We start from the raw sequence: 23,613 nt of genomic DNA, 5'->3' as shown, positions 1-23,613 counted from the left end.
GTCATTCTTGACCGATGCTGTTGGCTTTTAGATGAGAATGGGATGAACTAAAGCTGGTCCTTTCGTTGCATTGTTTTGTTTTGTATTTTTCTGTCAGTTCTTAACCCTCGGCTGAGGCAAGAGCCATATGTTCCTGTTGTTCTTGGCATGACGTGTTATTTACAATGTTTTTGAAACTCAACTTAACTGATGCTGGAGAAACAACTCTTTACTAATCTGTACGCCAGGATCCCTGATTATTTTCAAAGTCCGTTACCTAAAAGGCTTTTTTCTGTCTGCTTTCACCAATGTTGTTTTCCAAATGTCTTTAATTGCGTTTTTAGGATTCTGAACTTTCCACCTGTTGACTGATGGCCAAATGCGTTTCTCGGTCACGGCATGACATTTATCGCAGTTCATCCGCACCTTTTCATGTGACTCAACCCCTGTTCCATATCCTCTCATGAGGAAGACATAAACATTGAGCCTTTTAGCGAAAGACTGTTGAGAGCTGAAACGAGGTGGCATATGTTTCAAAATCAGCCAGTCAAATGACTTCCTGCTGGAGGCTTTCAGATCAGGACCCCTGCTCTACTGAAATAGATCAGTGCTCCTGCTCGTCTCCGAGACAGATGTGTCATCAATAGTGCCTCAACAAAAGCTCAATGGAAGACTGACTCAGAGCGATTTTCATGGAACAAGTGGTACTCTGATGAGCGCTGAACCAACCTCTCCGTCTCGTTTCAGACCCATGCGAGTGACGTGGGTTTGGACGTCACAGCCAGTGATGCTGTCCTCTCCACTTTATCATCATTCATCCTCGAGTGATCTAATGTGTCGATTTGCACCAGGTCTATTGAACGGCGGAGTCCTGCCTTGCCCTTCTTTGTTATGGGCTATCATTTACAGAATTATTTTGTGTTGTTTTATTAGACTGAGTTATAAATTTGTGCGGTTTCATATTTAATTACTTGGCAGACACATTACCAACGAGCAATTTAGAGCACATATTTGGAGCTCATTATTCACTGAATTAGCAAGTGGTGCTTGCCCAGAACTCACTGCCATGTTGTTGGAGTGTTTGCCAGGAGGTTGTCTTCTAATCGCTAAAAACCCGTCCGCCCATGTAGCGACTTCCCGCGTCACTAATTCATTGATTTTCAGGGAGAGTGGGTGACTTCTTGTGACGCGAACAACAGCAACCTCTGCCGACCAGATGTGGACATGTTCAGCTAGTTTGAGATTTATCGTTAGGCAAGTGATGAGCCTCTTTCGCGAGTGACAGATAAAAAGAGAGAACATTTTTGGTGTGTGAAATAGAGCCCGACCGATAAAGGATTTTGAAGGCCGATACAGATACAAATATTTTTGGGTTTTAAAATCCGATATTCCGATATATCGGCCGATATTTTATTTATTTATTTATTTTTTTTTTATTTTGTCATGCTTATTTGAGTTTAGAGAACTGAAGTGGAAGTTCTTTTAATTGTTATTCAAGCAATGTATGTATCGTGTAGGGCTGGGTATTGAGACAAATTTCACAATTCGATTCGATTTCGATTCACAAGCTTGCAATTCGATTTCGATTCAATATCGATTATTTTTGGTATCAGTTACAATAAATGGCATTTTTTCTCAAGGGAATCAAATCTCTTAACTAATGCTGTAGACTATGGGAGTCTAGTTGTAGCCTATAGGCTTCATTAGCCTAATATGAAGGTAATAATGAATGAATCACTTAAATTAGTTTTATTTATTTTTATAATAAGAAAATTATATGAAATATAAACATTTAAATGGTGGCTGTCATAAAAAACTTGCCAGATTTATTCAAATATGAAGGTAATAATGAATGAATCACTTAAAATACACTTTTATTTATTTTTATAATAAGAAGATTATATGAAAATATAAACATTTAAATGGTGGCTATATATTTAGCAAAATGCTCCTCTCTAGAGTTATTTTTTTCTAGCTGACTAACGAGTTTATGTGGGTTTTCTGAGGTAAATATGATTGATACATTGATTACAAGCTGTTTAACTGACGTCTTTCCTCGGTTGAAACGCTGATTGAGCGAATCAATGTGACATGATACGAATTTCGATAAGTTGTACTCTATCTTTTAACACACTTTCAGACGCTCATTCATGTTTATTTGGCGCTGTGACTGGTATTATTAAGCCGGAAGAGAGATCAGCGCTGCTGCTTCTCCAGAGCGATCTCACACCACAGCGCCAAAACACTATTATGTTTTTGAACTTCTAAAGAAAATGGATTTAATTTTTTTTTTGATGCGCGCAGCCGCGATACAATATCCCATTCATTCAAATGAAACAGGATGAATAATCGATTCTTGAGACTTAAGAATCGATATCGGTTCGTAAAAATGAGAATCGATTAATATCGAGAAATCGAGATTTATTACCCAGCCCTAGTATCGTGACCAACTCAACGAGTGTTGCCAACAGGAACGGTGTAGAGTGCCCTCTGGTGGACAAACTATACAACTCCAACACTCATGACATGGTTCAAGCGTGTTTCGTCCGTTTTAATTTTATTTTTGAAATATTCATTTATCGGCCATTATAACTGCCGATACCGATAGTTTGGAAAATGCCTGGCTCTAGTGTGAAAGGCAGCCTTAGTAGTAGCAAACAAGATGCGATGGGGATGTATGAGTTATTGTTGCGTTTTTGTTAGGCTATCCAGTTGAACGCGCTAGATGTAGCACTGCTGCGTTGTTCATTCAAAACATTGCAGAAAGAGAGAATGTCAAATGTACGCAATATGTTATCGCATTAACATTACACGCGGCTTAATGTCAAAGCCGTAACCAAGCCGTTCACACAGAACGCATATTCTGTGCTGCTTTTCCATTTTTTTAAATGTAAACAAGCTCTAGATGGACATCTTTTTTTTTTAAATAAAAAATAAATTAATAAATAAATAAATAAACTCATTTCGAGACTTTGTGGGGCTTTTTTTTCTTCCCGTTCCACTATAACTCGTGTTTTTTAAACGCAAAAACCTCCTGTTATTTAACAATTTAACGATGCAACGATACACTCATGTCACGATTCCATACAAATCGTGATACTGAACTCACAATATGATACTATCCCAAAATATATATTAAGTAATAATAATAATACACAGTTATTATTATTAAATATATAAATACACACACATGTATGTATGTATATATATTTAAGAAAAGTATTATTTATAGATAAAATATTTATAATATAAATGATAAATATACAGTATATACATGCAAATATTTCTATATATATTATGTATATACTGTATATTTATTTATAGTTTATATTATAAATATTTTATCTATATATAACACTTTTCTTAAATATATACATGTGTGTATTTATACACTCTAAAAAATGCTGGGTTGTTTTAACCCAATTTTGGGTCAAATATGGACAAACTCAAATGTTGGATTTAAAAAATGCAATTTATAAATTTAACCCAACAGCTGGGCTTGTCCATATTTGACCCAAAATTGGGTTAAAACAACCCAGCATTTTTTAGAGTGCATATAATAAATAACTATACACAGTTCATATATTATCTAAACTTTTATTTTGGATCCAATTAATCGCGATTAATCGCTTCACAGCCCTAACGCGCACACACTCTCCTGGTTCACATAATCGCCCGGCCCGCTAGTAATGCACTTTACATATAAGAGTAAACCCTCTAAAATGTATTTATTAACTGCTACGTCTACTACTGCTTTGGATACTACTAAAACTAAATGTGAATTGTTTTAAATTGTTTACGCTTTCACTCTTGAGTACCAGAGGTTCCAGCGCACGTGCTTCAGATGATCAATGCAATCATTCTAATCGAAAGAAAGCATGTCAAAATGACTGTTTCCAAACTGTAATCCCAGACAGCAAACTGACATTGAATCAACGTGGAAACGACGTCTCTCATGACATTGAAACAACGTTGATTTGCTCATCAAATTAACGTTGAACCAACGTCAGACGCGGCATTCTTCAAAGCTAAATGAAATCGAAAATTGGTTTGCTTTCATAACGTTGAAACAACGCGTTGATTTCAAGTTGATTTTCCGTTAGTTTTGAAAGAATGACGCATCTGACGTTGGTTCAACGTTAATTCGATGAGCATAACAATGTCAGATCAACATTGTTTCGATGTCATATTTCCACGTTGATTCAATGTCAGTTTGCTATCTGGGAAGGGTTAGTTTATCAAAAAAAAAAAAGTAAATGTTTGGTTTTCGCACATTACGCACGCATGTGAGTTCGTGTTTACTACATGCGTCATCTGTTCATCTCTTTAGAAGACTTGGTTTTGGATTAGGCTACTCGATTGTTTATTTTTTACGATGCCTTAGACAGTTTTTGGATCTTTAAGTTTCAGAGGAATGGACTAAATGTTAGTTCTGGGGTTACATAAAAAATGTCTTAATTTGTGTTTGAAAGTCGAACGAACATCTTATCAGTTTGAAACGACTTAAGGGTGAGTACATGACGACAAAATGTAAATTTTCTGGGTGAATTATACCTTATAAATGCAGTAAGCTGAGCCTTGGATAAAACTAATACTAGTGCAGATATCGTTTGCATCAATGATATTGCGATATCTATTGCGATAATTATGTATTTTTACTACACCCCTAGTGGATTCACCTTTTGGTGTTTTGAGTGGTACAAAGAGTCCATCAACTTGTTGTGTTTTGGTCCCTTTATTAATCTTCTTGCTCTCTTATTTGGCCATTTTTATCATTTTATTGTCAATAATTGTCTAAAATGTTCTGGAAGAGTGTGAAATGTGGGTAAAACTTTGAATGAAATTGGTTGTGCTGTTTCACAATTCAAATTACTCTAAGCCACAGTCATTGATCATAAAACTAGAGTAAAAAAAATATATATATATTAGGGCTGTGCAAAAATTAATTGCGATTAATCGCATCCAAAATAAAAGTCTGTGTTTACATAATATATTTGTGTGTGCTGTATATAATTATTTTGTATATATAAATACACACACATGCATGTATATATTTAAGAAAATGTGTTATTCGTATATAAAATATTTATATTTATATAATATAGATTATGTATTTATAAATATATACAGAATTTAAGCGCAAATAATTCTTAAATATATACATGCATGCATAGGTATTTATATATACAAAATAATTATATACAGCGCACACAAATATATTATGTAAACACAGACTTTTATTTTGGATGCGATTAATCGCAATTAACTTTTGCACAGCCCTAATATATATATAGGTTATATACACACTCCTGTTTTTCCTCTGCTTTTTCTGGGAATCAGAGCCTTTTCGTCATGTCAGTAAACAGTGTGTCCACTTTCTGCCGCACTCAGATGACTTTTTCATCTATTTGCGTGTCAGTTATGTATAGCCACACAAGAAAATGATGGTAGTAGTAAAAGCTTGTTTTTGCCTGGCTGAATGATGGCCACTTTTATGCTAGAAATATTAGCCCAGAATAACACTGAGCCGTGTGTATGTCTATGCTGGCGTTAGGTGAGGTCAAGATGAGGGCATCAAGATGTTCTGTCTTTTAGATGTTGTTCATTGAGGCCTCACTGGTAACTTTTTACCAGTGTATTTTGTATTTTACGGTATCCACAAGTTTCCGAGGGGCGCTCCTGTAAAAAATAAAGTGGGTGAAACTTCCGGTGAGGCGGCGGAAGTAGCATTCCAATGGTGTTTCTTGTGTTAGTTAGCGAAGAGGCTAGCTGTTTTTCTGAGAATTATTTTACTATTTAAAGACGCAAATCTTTATGAGAGATGTCGTTACGGAGCTCAGGGACAACATGTGCTGTTCGCGGTTGTATGTATAACCGGACTAAATTAATTCAGTGGCTTAAACGTGATTGTTTTGAACATAAGCTGAAAACGAAATCAGAGTGATCCTGCCAGAGCCCTTCTCTGATCCTGCCAACGACTGTAGTTTCCATCACTTCCCAAAAGATGACGAATCTTCCTGTGTACATTTGTTTAAATTCTTAATATTCTATAAACTCTCTCAGCATGTGATTGGCTGTTCACTACTGATGTTACACCTAAACTCAGGATCAAAGCCTGTGTTGACAGAATACCAAATGTGCCAGTTAATGTATTCAAGCAGCACATTCATTTATAATTTTAAATAAACTCCAAAGCACAATGACTAAGTGTGTATTTTTTTATTTTAATTGTTTGTCAGCTCGCACAACTGTCTGTCACCATGCCTTGATGAGTATTGATTATTAATAATGTTATTATAATACTCCCAATCAACTACTGCGGAGGGTAACGGTACTGTTATTTCACCCTTTTTAATTTCGTTGAGGTTGTGTTCCCACATCGTTAGCTAGTTTGGATCGCTATAACTTGAATGACTGTCAACTGTTGAATGAACGAGAGTCAAGCATGTCAAGTAGCGCTTTGTTTACTTCAAACCGGAAGTCGCGCCCACTTTTGACGCAAGGCCTCATGGGGCGTAGGAAACTTGTGGATAAGGGAATGTATTTAGCTAAGTGGTCTGAATTAGGCTGGTTTCCTCTAATAGTATTTTTCTTGCCTTCTTCAGGTAATCTTGGTGCAGGTAAACCCAGGAGAGGCCTTCACCATCCAGCGAGATGATGGTCAGTTTCAGTGTATCACAGGTAAGATTCAAGAAGTTCCTCTTGTGTTGAGTAGTATTCCTGTGCAATTAAAGCCGTAATTACATTAGTCTATGAACAGGTGGCATTTAATTTAGCCAAATCACAAGTACAGATGATTGCAATGACCACTCTGGGACTTCCTTCGTAATTGATTGCAGGATCTGTAAGTTCTCCTAATGGATTGGAGAGATTGGAGTGTCCCTGTTCCCACATAATTGAGGGTACCATTTTTCTTTTCTTTTTAAACCGTCGTAAATAACACGCATCCTCAGGGTTCCCAAATGCCCCTCTAAAGTTTAGACTATCCTGTAATTTACCCTTTTAATCTAGTGTTTAGATTTACATGGAATGCAACTACTACATTTGTCCATCTCAAAAGAGTGAAACCAAGTATGCCCTTATAAAATGACTTTATTGAGCCCCTGTTTACGACCCTGGGAGCGATTTGGAGCATCAAAACATCTAGAAGCAGACATGTTTGCAAGTCCCTAAAGGTCAAGTCTCAAGTTTTTGACCATCTCAAGACTAATGAACTGTGTTTAACATGAAAAGGACATGGAAATGTTTACTTCTTGCAAGCAAACCTCTTGACAGCTGTGCAACGCCACAGCTTCCCTTTGCATTAATTGATTGCTTTTCAAATTAAATGATTATCTCATGGTAAACCTTGGCTATATTGTTATTGTTTTTTGTTGTTTTTCATTTATATAAAAGCACTTTTCCAATGGGTGATGAATAGGCTACGTGCGCCTTAAGATGCGTCACGCATTTATAAAAAAAATGCTGGCTTGGTGTGTGTGCTGCAGCCTAGTTTGATATTGCAGTTATGAATGAGTTAAGAATGAAAGGTTTTTCACAAGTCTTTGTCTTCAAGTCAAATCTCGAGTATTTTGTTCACGAGTCCAAGTCAACTTAAATGCGAATCGAATCCAAGTCGCAGAGCCAAGTTTCTCTCTCTAGACGTCATTAAAGGAGTAGTTCACTTTAAAAAAAAAAACTGTTGCTGATAATTTTATGCACCCCCATGTCATCCAAGATGTCCATGTCATTCTTTCTTCAGTCGAAAAGAAATTAAGGTTTTTGATGAAAACATTCCAGGATTTTTCTCCATATAATGGACTTCAATGGGCACCAAACGGTTCAAGGTCCAAATGAGAGTGTCAGTGCAAACTGCTAACTGTTCAAAGGGCTTTAAGCGATTCCAAACGATGAATAAGGGTCTTATAAAGTGAAACGATCGCACATTTAATAAATAAATAACAAAGTTTAAGTTTTATAAGCTGTTCTCTGTTCTGTGATGCGCATTTGTGACTCTCCTGTTCGAACTCGTTAATCATTCAACGAACGAAATGAATGAGTTGACTCGGGAAAAGAGTCGTTCATTTTCATGAACGAGTTCGAGTCACGAACGCGCATCACAGAACAGAGCAAGGCGACCATTTGAGCTTATACAACATAAACTTTAATATTTATTTATTAAATGAGTGATCGTTTCACTTGATAAGACCCTTATTCATCGTCTGGAATCGTTTAAAGCCCTTTGAACAGTTTGCACTGAAACTGTCTTTTGGACCTTGAACCGTTTGGCTCCCAATAAAGTTCATTATATGGAAAAAAATCCTGGAATGTTTTCATCAAAAACCTTAATTTCTTTTCGACTGAAGAAAGAAAGACAAGGACATCTTGGATGACATGGGGGTGAGTAAATTTTCAGCAAAAGTTTTTTTTTTTTTAAACGTGAACTACTCCTTTAATTTCCAGTGGGAGTTGATTTGAAGAAACACGAGTAACCAACGCAATAAGGATGATCAATCTAATCTAACGTGATGCACTGCCCTATACCATTGGATTGCAATTAAGTTCACACCACAAGGTGCAAAACAATCAAGCCATGTCTGCATGATTCATTTAAATTTCAATATGGCTTTGTGTGATTAAATCGCCAAGGCTGTGATTTAATTAATTAAATGCATGTGCTGCATGTTTCAGAGTGAAGCACGGCACTGTGTTTTATTACACAGCTCGTGATTAGGTTTTAGTGTTTCATAGTGACTCGGTTTGCACTCTCAATCTCAGTTAGCAAAATTACGTCGAGGAGCGTTCCAGAACGTGGATGGCCAAAGTATAATTTGGGCTTAAAATGGTTATCAGCAAAATGGGAGATTTCAGGGCTTCCTGTGCCTTTAAAAAACCCTATTAATTATAATTTTATCAGAAAACGTTGCAGTTAATTTTTTTTTTATGTATTTAGAGTTACAGAATTTTTGTTGTAACTAGTCGTGACAGTCAGTAACATTGACGTGTTTTGATTTTTCTGTCATATCATATTGATCATATTTATTTAGCTGGTTGGCTCTTTGGCACAGTGAAATCTGAACATTTTGCTTTCATTGAGGACAGACTAAGAACTTCCTGGTTTGGATGAGGTGCTAAAATACGGTCCGTTCTTTTCAAACGCTTTGTTTTGCTGACCTACACTTGTAAGACCCCCCACTGATCTTTCCACACGACTGCATCATGACTCCTAGTCATCCTCCAACACATCCTCATTGACTAAAAGAGCCATCCAGTGTCCGGTGTAATTGCCATATGTGTTGGAAGCTCAGTCACAACAGTCAGCGAGTGCTCGGTGGGTCTCGGCAGGGTTGCAATGAGACGTCTTACACCCCCTCTCAGTTTGCGAAGAGCTCTTTTTGTCTACAGCCATTGTGTGGGACGGTGCGAACAGGCTACGAACTGCCAACCTCCCTGATTGGCAGTTGCTGCAATAGGAAGAAGTGGAGTGTGACTGTAATTGAAAGATTACTGTGCCTTGGGAAGCTATTGATTTGGAAAAACAATAGCATCCAGCTCATTGTATGCGGTAAGCCTGATTGCTCCATCCATAGCTCGCCTGATTAGCACGGCAAGGATTTGAACTTGTGAAGCAGACAGCTGCATTGAAATGAGATTGATGTTATCATCCGGCATTAGCGTTTGACTGAAAACCCAAATGGATGTTGTAACCAATTTGTTCTGAAAACCTAAGGGCATCTTTTTTTTTTCTTTCACAGTTACGGCTAGCACTTTGTTAGCTTGTCTCTTATCGGAAGCGAACACTGAATGAAACAAAGTCAGGTTATCATCCAATCCATATGAAGAAGTGGAAAGATAACTTGAGCTAAATATGTTCTTTGTGGGCGGTGCTGCCCAGCACGATGTGACTGAAGTCGTAACCCCTTAATGGAGTGGTTCACTTTAAAAAAAACAATTTACTCACCCCCATGTCATCCAAGATGTCCATGTCATTCTTTCTTCAGTCCAAACAAGCGAAACGATCACTCATTTAATAAGTAAATAACAAAGTTTAAGTTTTATAAGCTCAAATGTTCGCCTTGCTCTGTTCTGTGATGCGCGTTCGTGATTCTCCTGTTCAAACTCGTTTGTCAAAATGAATTGCGTCATTTGGTTGATTCAACGAACGAATTGACTCGGAAAAAGATTCGTTCATTTTGATACACAATGTGTATTTAATACACATTTTATTCCGATTCCGATGGTTTTTGGCTGATATTGCCACGGAAACGCCACCATGTTCTTTTCAGTTCGACTAGACGGTTCCGACAAGCTTGATGCGCACCAAATCCGTTGAGATACGAGTTTTCCGCTTCACAGTCGCTTTGGGGGGCGCTTTTGACGTCAATAAATATTTAGGCTACCATTTCTGACAGTTATTATGATGATACACCATGGATAACGTACACACTTGTGTTGCGATTCAAAAACTTTATTGTTCATCGGACGAAACAAATGCATTTCATTTTCACATGCGTGTAAGCCCAGGCAGCGAAAAGGCAAGATTGCATATAAAAGAAAATGTAAAAAATGTAAATAAAGCAATATTCGCACAGTAACTTCAGCATTCGAATAGTATTGTTGTTTTTTTTAATATTCGAATTATATTCGAAATTCGGAATTCGTTCCAACAGGCCTAGTGTAAATGCAGCCATTTCTTTTCTTCCATATTGTGACGTGCATTCGATTGTAACAGGTTTTTGAAATAATAAAGTGCGAGGCCATGGTTCTATCCAATGGTGGTTGATTGGTGACTTACACAAACTTCCAGCAAAGTGAGTAAACATAATAACGCGCCAAATTGGCTAGTTTGGGTGGTTGGCGGGTGTTAATTTCTAGAGCCAGGCCGATATTATCGGCCGATATTAGGCATTTTCTAAAATATCGGTATTGGCAGTTTTAATGGCCAATAAATGAATGTTTCAAAAATAAAATAAAAATGGACGAATCGCACTTCAACCATGTCATGAGTGTTGGAGTTGTATAGTTTGTCCACCAGAGGGCACTCTACTCCGTCCCTTTTGGCAACACTCGTGTATAACGCGCCACACATCCTGAACATTTAGACATGGAGAAAAAGTATCAAACGTATTTTGTGCATAAAAGTTAGCTTTTCTTTTACACGTGTGTGAAATTCAACGACGCCAAGTGTGCGTTGCAAACTGTCGTTCTGTAATGGATTTAGATTAGAATCGCTAAATAGTAGGTTTTAGAAGTCAGGCAGCAACTGATGATTGAAAATGGTTTGTAGCTTAATGGAAAGAATTTAAAAAGTGCAGGTAAGCAGGCTGACGTTGTAATTATAAGGTAGCATTTAAGGCAATGTAAGGACTAATTACTATTTTATTTATAATAACTTTAATATGTTTTGATGTTACTCTGGAGACAAGTTTCTTTTTAAAATGCATTATCATATTATTTTAGTTAAAACTCATAAATAACTACAAATAACTAATGTTAGGGAAATCTGTTAATATTTTATTGCACGTTTTTGAAATAAAAAAAATTATAAAAAATAACATCGGCCGATATATCGGATTTTAAAACCAACAAATATTTGTATCGGTATCGGCCTTTAAAATCCTTTATCGGTCGGGCTCTAATAATTTCAAACCCTGGTTATGAGGTCAAAAAAGAAAGAAACTTATTCATGGAGAAATCGTTCACGTTGCACTCTATAACATGCATTTGAAAAGTGGAGTGCATTTCAGGATAGTTAAATTGGGACTGAGATGTCGCTCATGTCTGCTTCATAAACTTTTTTTCCCTGAATATTGCTTTTTGAGGTTTAAACGCAGCAATCACCAGTAATTGTAATTGCTCAGAAAGGTGCGATAAGTAAAAATGTCGAAGGAGTCACTACGTTCTCGCTGTAATGCACGGTGTCTTTTTGCTTTATTGAACTAAACATTGTTTTTCAAAGAAGCCAAGCGTCACTGATAAGCCATAGCAGTAAATTAAGCATTTTGAATGTGCGTCTCAGTCTTCCTGTTGACACTTGCCGAGGTCTTTGTGGGACAAAGAAGCCCTTCTCTTTCAAAAAGGGGGGCAAGAGTTGCTAAATTTAGATGCGAGCTTCACCTCTCTGAGAGGGAGCTGATGAGGAAGAGTAACGTGCCGGCGAGCGCACTGGTCTGTCACTGGGAGCTGTTGTCTGTCAGTGACGTGAATGGAGTGATGACTCACCGTTGCAGGAGCCGAGGGAAGAGCGTGTGTGTGTGTGTGTGTGTGTTTAACCCCTAACCTTAGAGTGAGCCGGAGGTAATGCTAAAATCCGCAGGATAAACCAGAGGGAACTGGTTTGTCCCTCTCTTCCTGATTTCTTTTTCAGTACAGATGGTTGTTTGTTCTATTTCTGAATTGATCCATGTGTTTTCAGTAGCAGGAACTACACGAATACCATATGCACACTATGGAGCTTCATTACTGTCTGATTAATTTGAAGAAGCAGCCTTGTGAGGGGAAGAGAGAACTTAATTTAAGGCATCCCAGACTGCCGGGGGTTGGCTGTGTTTGAGGAGAATTACATCAGGAAACATGGCACAGCCTTTTAACATCCTGGCGTTGACGCGTCTTTGACGTTCACCGCCCTAGGTGCGGTCATTGACGGTCAGCCCGTAAACACCCTCACGTTGGTTGTTTGTGTTTTCATTACTCGTGTAGGATGTTGGACAAGAGTTCCACCTTACTGACGTTCCTCTGCTGTCTGACTAGCTGGACTGTGGACAATAGTCTTGTAATAGTTTTTTCCTTCACCACCTTTTTCCTTTTTTAATGGTCTTTTCTAAGCAAGCAAGTCTCAGATTGTGACGGTGACAGTTTGCCTATTGAAGTAACCTGTATGATTGTGTCTTGAAGAACTGGCGTGCGTCTGTTTGGCTGTTTGTTCAGATGTTCTGTAGGCTCACTCGTACAGCTTAAAGCGATACTTCAGGATTTAGCATAAAGCTTTGTATTAGTAGAAAACCTGTCGTATTTTTGAATTACCATGCTTTCCACCCTCATATCCCCCTGAGACGAGAAAAAAAAACAGAATTTTGCGTCATTGGAGGATTTTTTTTGGCCAGAGGCTAAAGACTAAAGAGTCAGTAGTCGGGTCTGTCCCGCATGTTCTCAACCCGCCCATAGAGGGCGATCTCACTCACAGAATGGACACATAGTGTCGGCCATCTTTTTTGGAAGCTAAGCTAGCAGGCTCTTGTTCTGTGGAGAAAGATGAGTAGTAGGGGTTACTATCCTCTTTTTGCCGGACATGTCCATCCGTCGATCTCCGGGATTCAGCTTTTGCTTTCTGCAGTCGACGTTCATTGTTTACATGCACAGCTTTTGTTTCAATCTAACTGAATTCATTCTGATTGCTGTATCTGCATGTAGTGTTTACATGAACGCTAAACAAGTGATCGGTTGATGTGTGTTTTAACATTGCTAAGAAAATCCCTTTTCCTCCGTGAGAGATACGAGACCGGTGCGTCTCACAGGTGTCGCTCATCGGTAATCACGCCTCGCGCCGTAGTCCCGCGGCCCTCACTCGTCCCGCTCGCCACAGTAAACATGACGAATGGCGACTGTAGAACGCAAAAGCCGAATATTTTGGGTGATCTCGAAACACATTTTCGGGCAGACTCATCACGGAGACTCACTAGTAGCCTAGACTTGTTGTGTAACTACTGCGCTCTGTTACCGGTGGGCGTGGTCGAAGCAAGTGCATTCTGGGAGTTGTTGTCTTTCATCCACATAAGCCAAAAACACATTTTCTGGCTTTTCTCAGTCTAGAAAGCTCCAAATTCAACATTAATTTCACATTTCAACATAAATGACCCTTTTTTAATACATATTCATCTTTCCAGAGGTGAAGTATCCCTTTAAGCATGTATCAGCGCACACGTGACTTTCTCACTTTGTTTTGGGGAAATGTTGGTTTGCCTTTTTATAAGTATAAATCTTCAATCTCAGAGTGGTTTGCCTTTTATAAGTATAAATATTCTAAATTAACTTTGGAGGTTATTCAAAGTGTGGCTTCCTTACATTGTTTCCTTTTATTTGGATAATTTGCATACACACATTATAATGTGTGTATGCATTTTCATGCATTGGAGCCATAAATATTGTGCAAAACGTCTCTCTTCCTCGGAGCGATTGGGATAGCCACAAAATAACTGAGTTCTTTTCTACTCTGTTCACATATCAGAGTTAGGTTCTTATAAAAAATAGTCCGGAAAATATTTCCTATAGCATTACATTCGAGATATAGACTTCTATAGACTTGTCCTGAGCCGTATCTACAGTCCACAAAACCACTGAAACATTTTTTTTTTTACAACATTTTTTTAGCTTATCACTAAAGGTTTTCACAGCTTAAGTGGTTTTGTGCAACGGCTTCAGAATATCAAGTTGAACTCTTTTGGCTCTTGCCAGTAAGCGGAACATCTTAGTATCCACAGAGCAAGACCCTCTATCAACACTCGAATAATATTGTAGGGGTGAGTTGACTTTGTTTCCTCCATGACTTCAATGTTCTTTCATCCTCTTTTGCTCGCCTTGAGTACTTGTTTTGCGTTGACATTGTTTGCGATGGGTCACATCTGGCACTTCATGTATTCCCACTCTGACATCCAGACATCTAAGTGCAGACAGTCACAGCCTGATCACATACTCCAGTTGACCTCACACACTTGACTTACTGTATACTTGTGCATCACCTGCCTTTTAGTATGTTTTTTGCTTGCAATGTTTTGGCAGAGTAGCCATCGTAGAAGCTGTTGCGTTGTCATCAGATACAGGGCAAAGCAGCTCAGATTTTGGTTTTTAGAAGACTGCGCAAGATACCGCCAACTTATATGTCCAAAATGCCGACACGTCTCTGTTAATCAATTGGTTTCTTAGAAAATATTTGCTCTCCAAGCTATATGAACAGTCATAAAACGTACCTTTGTAGGTTTTGTTAAATTGTGGCTTGTTAATACGATGGTTTTTGATATTGGTAATATAATATTATTTTTTTTAAGAAATGTGATGTGCAACACAGACGTGTTACACTACGTGAAGTCTCGAGGCCCACTGAGAAGGAAATGAATAGTTGAATGAAGTTGTTATTTTTGTTTGGTTTTTTTGCGCACAAAAAGTGTCGTTTGATAAACTTAAAGAGAGCCACTGTAGCCACTTGGACTATTTGAACGATGTCTTTAACTTTTGGGCCGGCAAGTTTCAATCCCTTAGAAGCCTATGAAGGAGTGATCCAGCTCTCAGATTTAATCAAACATACATAAATTTGTGTTCTGAAGATAGTCTTACGGGGCTGGAACAACATAAGTATGAGTAAATACCGACAGAATTTACATTTTGGGGTGAACCATCCCTTTAAGCATGAAAACATGCTAGTACACCCCAAAAACAAAAACAAGACTTCGTAAAAGGGCATAATGGGACCCCTTTAAAGGTTTTAATAAGACTATAATTTTTAAAGGGATACTCCACTTTTTTGGAAATAGGCTCATTTTACAACTCCCCCAGAGTTAAACAGTTCAGTTTTTCGAAGGTATTTAGACAATTTTCTGATATTTAGAAGAATATCAGTAACCAGACAGTTTCTATGATAGTCAATGAGGCCAGAAACTGTCTGGTTACTGATATTCTTCTAAATATCAGAAAATCGGCTGAATGGATTCGATAACGGTAAAACTGAACTGTTTAACTCTGGGGGAGTTGTAAAATGAGCCTATTTCCAAAAAAGTGGAGTATCCCTTTAACAGCTTAAATGACTACAGTAATGGTATGTTCACACCGGACGCGAACAGCACGTCAGGCGCGAATGATTTCAATGTTAAGTCAATGCAAAGACGCGTTATGCGCGTGAAAAATTCCTGCGGCGCCAATGGGGCGTGGAGCGCGGCGCGGAAGACGCGAATACGCCTCAAGGCCAATTTATACAATTTATACAATTTATAATTTATACTGCGTCGAGGGTACGCTGTAGTGCACGGCGTTGGCTACGCACGTAGGCCACGCCGTTATGAGCATTTATACTTCTGCGTTCAGGTCTTGGTTGCTCTGCAGTACTGCTCCGAAACGCTAGTTGGCGGTGGAGGGTTTTAATGTTCCACTGTGTTTAGATTCCTCACGGCTAGGTTACTACAAGCAATAGCGACTGAAAGAGAGCTGATCATGTTGGAGTTGGAGCTTATTGAGGTGGAAAAACAGTTCACTTTAGTGAAATTACTAAAATTGAAAGGCAGAAATGACAGAAGACGTCGGAGATGGAAATCATAGTCAGTGGTAGAAATGCGTGAGAAGGTACGTGTGGAAATGCGTTGGAGGAAATGCGATGCTACCAAGCCGACCAATCACCGATCTTGCGGTCCGCGTCGTCGCGGCGTGTAGTTAGATTTTTGAAGAGGTGCGCGTCAGGCGACGGCGAAGGGTACGCGGTATGGGACGCGTCTGTGCGTATGCTACGCCGTCCCTACTGTGCGCACCCTACGCAGAAGTATAAATTGGCCTTCATTCGCGCGAATGGCGCAAATTGAGCGTCTGGTGCGTTAAGCGTGAATGATTTAGTTAGTGCCATTTGTGCATTCATGCGTTTGACCAATCAGGAGCCTAGCTGCTTGCTCACATGGCGAAGTGTCTGGATGCTTCAATAAATTATTTTGTATATGACTAAATGCATGGTGGGATGCACAACAAAGCAAATATTTTATCACTTAAAACATTATTTGTATATACGAGACATTTTCATTTTGTATTGAATGTTATTCATTCCATATCTAGATTATATGAAATAGTATTATGATGTAAAGACAATCAACATATGTGCCTAAGTTCGTGTCTGGACGTGAGAGAGAAAAAAATCACAGGACAGGTTAATAACTTCTGGAGGCTGGCTCTATTTCAAAACAAAAATAAATGACTGCTAGATTAGATGGATGAGGGTGATCCTCACTCCGATGCGGGACAACAGGTCATCAAACTGGCCGCGGGACAGGCGGAAGTACCGCTGACGGCGGCCGTCATCCAGCGCAGCTCCTGGAGCGAACAAATGGTGAAACTAGCCAAACAGTTCGCCTCCGAAGGGTCCGGTGGACACAAATACGGCGACGATGATCCCCACGCCACTGTTCGAGCTCTCCAGAGCAAATACAGTGCGGTGAATCTCTCAATGAATGCTCGATCAACATAAACAAAGATGGCCGTCAACGGGTTTCGTTTTTGACGAGCGAGACGCGCGTAAATTTCGCTTCAAACTTTTATTTTACCCGCGTAAGTTTCGCTCTTGACGCGCGAATTAACACAAAGTGGTCAAGCGTCAAACTAGGCGCGGTAGATGCGAATTTGACGCGCGATTCACGTCCTGTGTGAATCTAGCATGAGACTGAACATTCAAACAGACTAGTGTCAAAATATTCAGTACTTCGGTTCCAAGTCGTTACTAAAAAATTTTAAATGTCACGGTACCCACTCCCAGTGGTACCGAATACCTGGTCAAACAGGGTATCATGGCAACCCGTCAAAATAAAAGTATGCTTTAACTTTAGAAATATTTATATTAGGCTAATGTACAATAGATTTAACTATGTCTCCATTCATTAAAAATACTACTACTACTAATAATAATAATGTGTGCGTAGAAGGTTGCTTATTTTTCACTTGTTTTTTTTTTCCGGAGCAATATTTCTCATATTTCATCAAAAACAGCATTTTGCCTTCAATGCTTTCATAAATTTACCATCATAAATAATAAAGTAATTGAATTGAATTGAATTTTTTTTTTTTCAAATAGTTAAATAAAATAGTTCAAACTGATTTTGCTGTGGTACCGAAATTTGGTACCGGTACTGAGTACTGGAATTTTGGAAACGTGACATCCATAAAACAGACTGTGTTGTAGCGCGTTCGTGTTTATGGTCGTGTCTGCTGTCTTGTATGTGCACTGGCACAGACATCCGGATGGGTTATGTTTTTTGGGAGGCATTTTGTGTGTTTGTGTGTGGGTGGGGACATTCCCTGCGAGTGGACATTTTCTGTGAATGTATTTATAAGGAGTTACTCAGCGAAGCAACTCTTGATTTGCGACTGAAGCCAGCAGTGAGCTCTCAGTTCTGTGACCCGATCCATTCACCCATCCAAGAGAAGCCCTTACTAATGTCACCATGTGCAGCTTTATTCCATCGCCAATGAACTGTGCGTAGAGCTCTTCTCTCTCCTAGGCAAATCACTTATTTGAAACCAAACTGAAATAATGTTTGCTGATAGGTTAACATCAAAGTTCATGTTAATCTTTGTTTCACCCTTATTTGAGACTAAACAAAATGATAGTTTACCTTCAGGTCGACGTCAAAGGGCGTGTTGGTCCGAATGTGCTTTTCACACAGAGAAGGTAAAGCACTAGGGATGCATCCATGAATAAAATACCTGAATTTGATTTGATTTGAGATCAAATTATTTTATTAATTGAAATTTAAGGGATGCCACACCTGTATCTCGCACAGCTGAAAATTAGTAGCCTGGAACAGCGGACAATTACAGTTTATGCCAATCATAAAAAGGCCGCAATTGACCAATCAGAATCAAGTACCCTAGAGAGGCGTGTAATAAGAATGTTTTTCAAAAAACAACAAGATTCACAATTAAATAAATGCTTCGTTTATAATGAGGAGGACTTTTTAAGCTATGCAATTTGAGGGATGTTTTAATGTTACAAAGACACCTTATTTTTCAAAACCCCTTTAATAATTACAAAGGCAAACTTTTTTTTTTCAAAAAAAAACAATGGATCGGACCAAGTCCCATCCTGCTTTTCGATAATGTGTTTCACTCATATTTGTCATAAAAGGGAAGAAAATATCATCGAGATCTTCTTAAAGGAGCCTAATGTAAGATTGTGGCCAAAACTGGTACTGCAATCACTTTCAAATTACTGTAGAGCGGCGTATCCCCTCCACCCTGACTCGAAGTTGCCAGATAGGATCCAACATTTTTTTTTTGATCCCACACTGTGCTCACTAGAGCAGACCTGGCAACCCGAATGCCGCAACACTACTGACTCCGTGATTGGTAGATCGGTGGAGGGTGGCGCATCAGACCAAAACACAACATGACAACATCAACACCAGTCGAGGGCTGCGACTTCACTTTTTAAATGACGATATCCTGGCCGGACTACTGTTGTCAGTGATATAAGTATTTGAGATTAGCATGATTTCTTAATGTCTAGTGACATATCCATTTTAATTGATTATTTGAAATAAAAAACTTACATACAGCTCCTTTAAATTTCATTATAACTTTAAACTATCATTATCAGGGGTTCAGTGGGCCTCAGTCATGAAGCACAAAAACAATTCTTTTTATAAACTGATTTTAAACCATTCCTGCAGTAGATTGAATGAGACTAATGGTTTTATGAACATTTTGAAACCTTCTGCTGAGGATTCATGAATGAATGCATTTGTGTTTCGTATACGTGGGGTCTCTGCAGAAAGATGTGTCGCAACATATTTTCGTTTTATGAATTCGCTCTCTTTCCGCTTCTCCCGTACGCGCTTCATTCACTGCATCTGCAGTCCATAGGTTTTGGAATGAATAAGTCGATGACTCATCCCACTTTGCTGAAGCCTTTAGGGATGGATAGAGAGAGAGAGAGAGATGGTTTGGAGAAAGATCCAAGTATGTTTTGGTTTATTTGATAACAATGCTTCAACAATTAGATGGGTGCGGGGTTCAACAAGCTTAATCAATACTCTTATTTTACATCCCACTTGCATGCCATGTTGTCTTTGCATATCTCTTGGGGCGGTAAAAACCGATTCCATGCACTGATAAATCTGTGTGGGCTTTCCAATTTACACGAGGGATTTATCATACCCCATTGAATACTGTCCAAGGAATGAGGACGGAAGCATATTATCCCAGTAAGCTTGACTTCCCCCAACCTTTCCTTCTATTGCGTTATTCTTTGAAGCATCACAAGAAGAGACAGTGGGAGGCTCGCCAAATCGAGTTTCTTCTGTGGTCTTTTCCTCCCTCTGTGCGTGTAGACGGACGTCACTCAGTCCGTCGGGGCGTGACGGATGCTTGTTACACAGCTGTGAAGGATGCAAATAAAACATTTAGCATTCAAAAAAGGACTCCATATTGCACAGGAGGGGGTTGGTCATTGAAGTATAACTTGTACTTTGGTAATCCTTCTATCTGTTCACCCGACCTGCAAGTCACCTTCCCTGAACGCTGTCAGCAGACGCTAGTGACTCTCTAATCCGCTAATGGTACGCTGTAGGACCCTCTCAACCGGTGACAAAGTGCTAAGAGGATAGAGCCTCCATTACACCTAAAGAAAGTAAATTAGTTAGAACTAATCAGACAACAGATAATCAGCAATGCCAGTATAGAGCTGGGTTAGCGTTTTGTAATTAGCAATTAGCCCAGACGAGGGGTTGGTGGAACTGTGTTTGATTTGATGATTTCCGGGGCCAGTGTACTGTAATTAGACCCGGAGCGTGAGACACGTTCCCAGTGTTTTAGGTTGGATTAGCTGCAATTTAAAGGAGTAGTTCACTTTTCAAAAAACTTACGCTGATAATTTACTCACCCCCATGTCTTCCAAGATGTCCATGTCTTTCTTTCTTCAGTCGAAAAGAAATTAAGGTTTTTGATGAAAACATTCCAGGATTTTTTCTCCATATAATGGACTTCATTGGGAACCAAACGGTTCAAGGTCCAAATGAGAGTTTCAGTGCAGCTTTAAACGACACCAGACGATAAATAAGGGTCTTATCTAGCGAAACCATCGGTCATTTCAAAAATGACTCAAAGAGATTTGTTCATTTTGATGACCGAGTTCGAACAGGAGTGTCACGAACGCGCATCACAGAACAGATCAAGACGAGCATTTGTTCTCATAAAACTTAAACTTTGTTATTTTATTTTAAATGAGCGATCGTTTCGCTAGATAAGACCCTTATTCATCGTCTGGTGTCGTTTAAAGCCCTTTGAAGCTGCACTGAAACCGTCATTTGGACCTTGAACCGTTTCATTTCTTTTCGACTGATGAAAGACCGACATGGACATCTTGAATGACATGGGGGTGAGTAAATTATCAGCAAAAGTACTACTTTAAGGGTACAAGTTTTTCCACTTACGGATGACACCATTGTCAAAAGGTTTTTGCTGTTTACACGGAGACCATAAAAACTTGCACTTTGAAATCGTTTTTTAAGGTTTGCGTTTTCAGGCACCTAAAACGCCATAGAGTGCCGAAGTGATGACGTCACTTTTTAGGACAAATCGAAAGTTAGCGGCGCATGGGTTCCCTCGATCAAAGCTATGCATTTTCCCCATAGACTTTTGTAAAATTGCAAAAAATAACATCTGTGTTCATTCAACAAAGAATTGTGACCCTTACACGTTTTGTCTATCAAGTTAATCAAAAATGTATACATTTTGAAGCATGTATCAAGTTTAAAAAACCACAAGCAGGTTATAACTGGTGTGTTTTATGTCATAGATCAAAACTTGAACATATTTAGAATCTTTGTTCACCACGATTTAGCAAAAACCCATTCAAAAATCCCATAGACTTTAGAGCGAGGGAACCGCGAGTGCTAAAATGCTAACTCACTTCCGCGTTTTGTCCTACAAAGTGAACTCCGTCATAACTCCGGCACTCTATTGTCGTGTAAACAAATGACTAAAACGAATCAAAAGTTTTTAGTTGAAAACAGTGTTGTGTAGACACCCCCCCCCCCATTTGCACTGACAAAGCGACTGGAAGGCATTCATTCTCTAACTTAAGGTGACGTGAGGGTTCATTTATGATTTTGAGTTTTGAGTAGATCTTTATGAAACCATGAAGCTCTCGTGATCCACTTCTCGATGATATATGGTTGCAACGTACAGTACAGCGATCGAGCGACCTCTAGTAGAGATTTTCGGAGTTCCTCAAGCTTCAATCATCAGTTTGACTGTTTGCATGTGCTCTTTCATTACCATGACCCAATGAAGACCATTGCATTGTCTTGAATTCAGGATTGAAGAGCCAATCTGTTAGATATGTATCTCTCAAGTTCAGAAACTAGAACTAAGAAACGGCATTGGAACCATCTGTCCGGACTCCGAAGTTGCTGAAGCCTAGTGTTCCTATTCATCTTATTGGATTTCAGATGAGCGTTTGGATCATTTACTGAATATCCAGAGATATCCGCACAAGGTTCGTGTTTGCCCTGAGCGGATCTCGGTGTTGTCTGCTTTCGTTGCCAATCCACGAGTTGCTGAAGCGATAGTTTCTTGTTAAACTTCTCGGTTGTGTTTGTGTCTGAGGGAGAAGATTGAACGGCTGTTTATTCTCAGAACAGAACTGCCTGTTTGTTTGGAGTTATTCTTGGCTCGGTGCGTGTGTGTTTTTCTCGTCCTCTACGTGTTTGTTGATGTTTTCTCTGGAAGGCTGGCACTGGGGGTCCACGTCAGCAGAACAGCAGACCGCCCATGCTCTTGGGGATCTGGAACGAGAGAGAAAGAGGGAGGGGGGGATGTGGCCTTTTGTGTCTGATCTCTGTCTGTGCTTGTGCGTCAGTCTGATGTAAAAGTGTAGGTGTCTCTTTTTTCCCCCCTTCCTAGCCCATCCTCCTTTCGCCGTTACAACCCATTCATCCTCTTACCTTTCTAGCCGCCCCTCTTTTTTTTGTGTACTTCATTCATTCGTTCACACTTGTTGTCTTCGCTTGCCGCAGACGGATGCGACATTAGCGTCTTTCCACGCCCCCGCCACCAAACCATATCAGAAATCGATCATCTTACGCGGGAGGCTCTGTGATGTAGAATTGGATCAGGTTCCTCCCACGCTCAGGGTTTTTTGCATCTGAGGTGACCCGAGTCATTAGTCATCAATTAGTCTGCTTGAGTCTCTCCTAAAACGGGCTTCAAAGCCAGCACAGCACTCCACATCAAAGTAAAGAGCTAATAGTCCTCTATGCTCTTTGTAGTACTACAAGGCTTGTTATAAGACAGGCTAATGATTTGGATAGGATGTATGAGTAGTGCTGTTGTTGTTTTTTAAATATTAGCATCAGTAGTCGACCAAAAGGGTGTTTTAATGGCTTCTCTATAGAGCAGCACTATGCGGCGGCATTGGCTCAACACGAGATTGAAGCGAGGCTGTTCGTCTGACTAGCCTTTGGGAAACGGGGTGTAAGTTTAGGAAGTTTTTGTCGATGAGAACAGAACATTGCGATTTTCAATTTCCCATTCATTTCCTATGGGGGTCATTTTTGACCAAAGACCAAAAACGTGACTAATTTTTTTACGAACCCTTAGCATGCTCGGATCATGAACTCAATTTTTTTGTGTGTTCACATACCTAATGCCAGAAATGTCACCAAGTTTCGTAACACTCCAATGAAACTGTGATTTTTAAAAATTCAAAGCAGATTTTTTGTAGTCTGAATTTATTGGTGTGTATGTGTATTGTTTGTTTGTTTGTTTGTGTGTGTGGGTGGGTGGGTGTAAATTTTTTGCACTCTTGATGTTGTAGAGTGTCACCCCTTTACTGCTGTATACTTCTTTTAAGAATCGTGGCTGATTTGTGGATTGTAAACAAAAATTCTGAGGATTTTTGTTTTTTTGTAAATT

General features: G+C 39.2%; 1 protein-coding gene across 4 annotated transcripts in view; it reads left to right on the top strand.

The window, feature by feature from the left end:
• Positions 1–23,613, top strand: part of fndc3a (fibronectin type III domain containing 3A) — a 107,816-nt gene that overhangs the window by 37,177 nt on the left and 47,026 nt on the right. For all 4 annotated transcript variants that reach the window (XM_039660054.2, XM_039660051.2, XM_039660055.2 and 1 more), the window contains one exon: positions 6,585–6,660. In XM_039660054.2, the coding sequence (XP_039515988.2) occupies positions 6,585–6,660 (76 nt within the window). The remainder of the gene's footprint in view (positions 1–6,584; positions 6,661–23,613) is intronic.

This window comes from Pimephales promelas, chromosome 16 (genome assembly GCF_988280905.1).
Source record: "Pimephales promelas chromosome 16, fPimPro1.hap1.1, whole genome shotgun sequence".
Classification (NCBI taxonomy): domain Eukaryota; kingdom Metazoa; phylum Chordata; class Actinopteri; order Cypriniformes; family Leuciscidae; genus Pimephales; species Pimephales promelas.
This window is presented reverse-complemented; position numbering and strand designations above follow the sequence as displayed.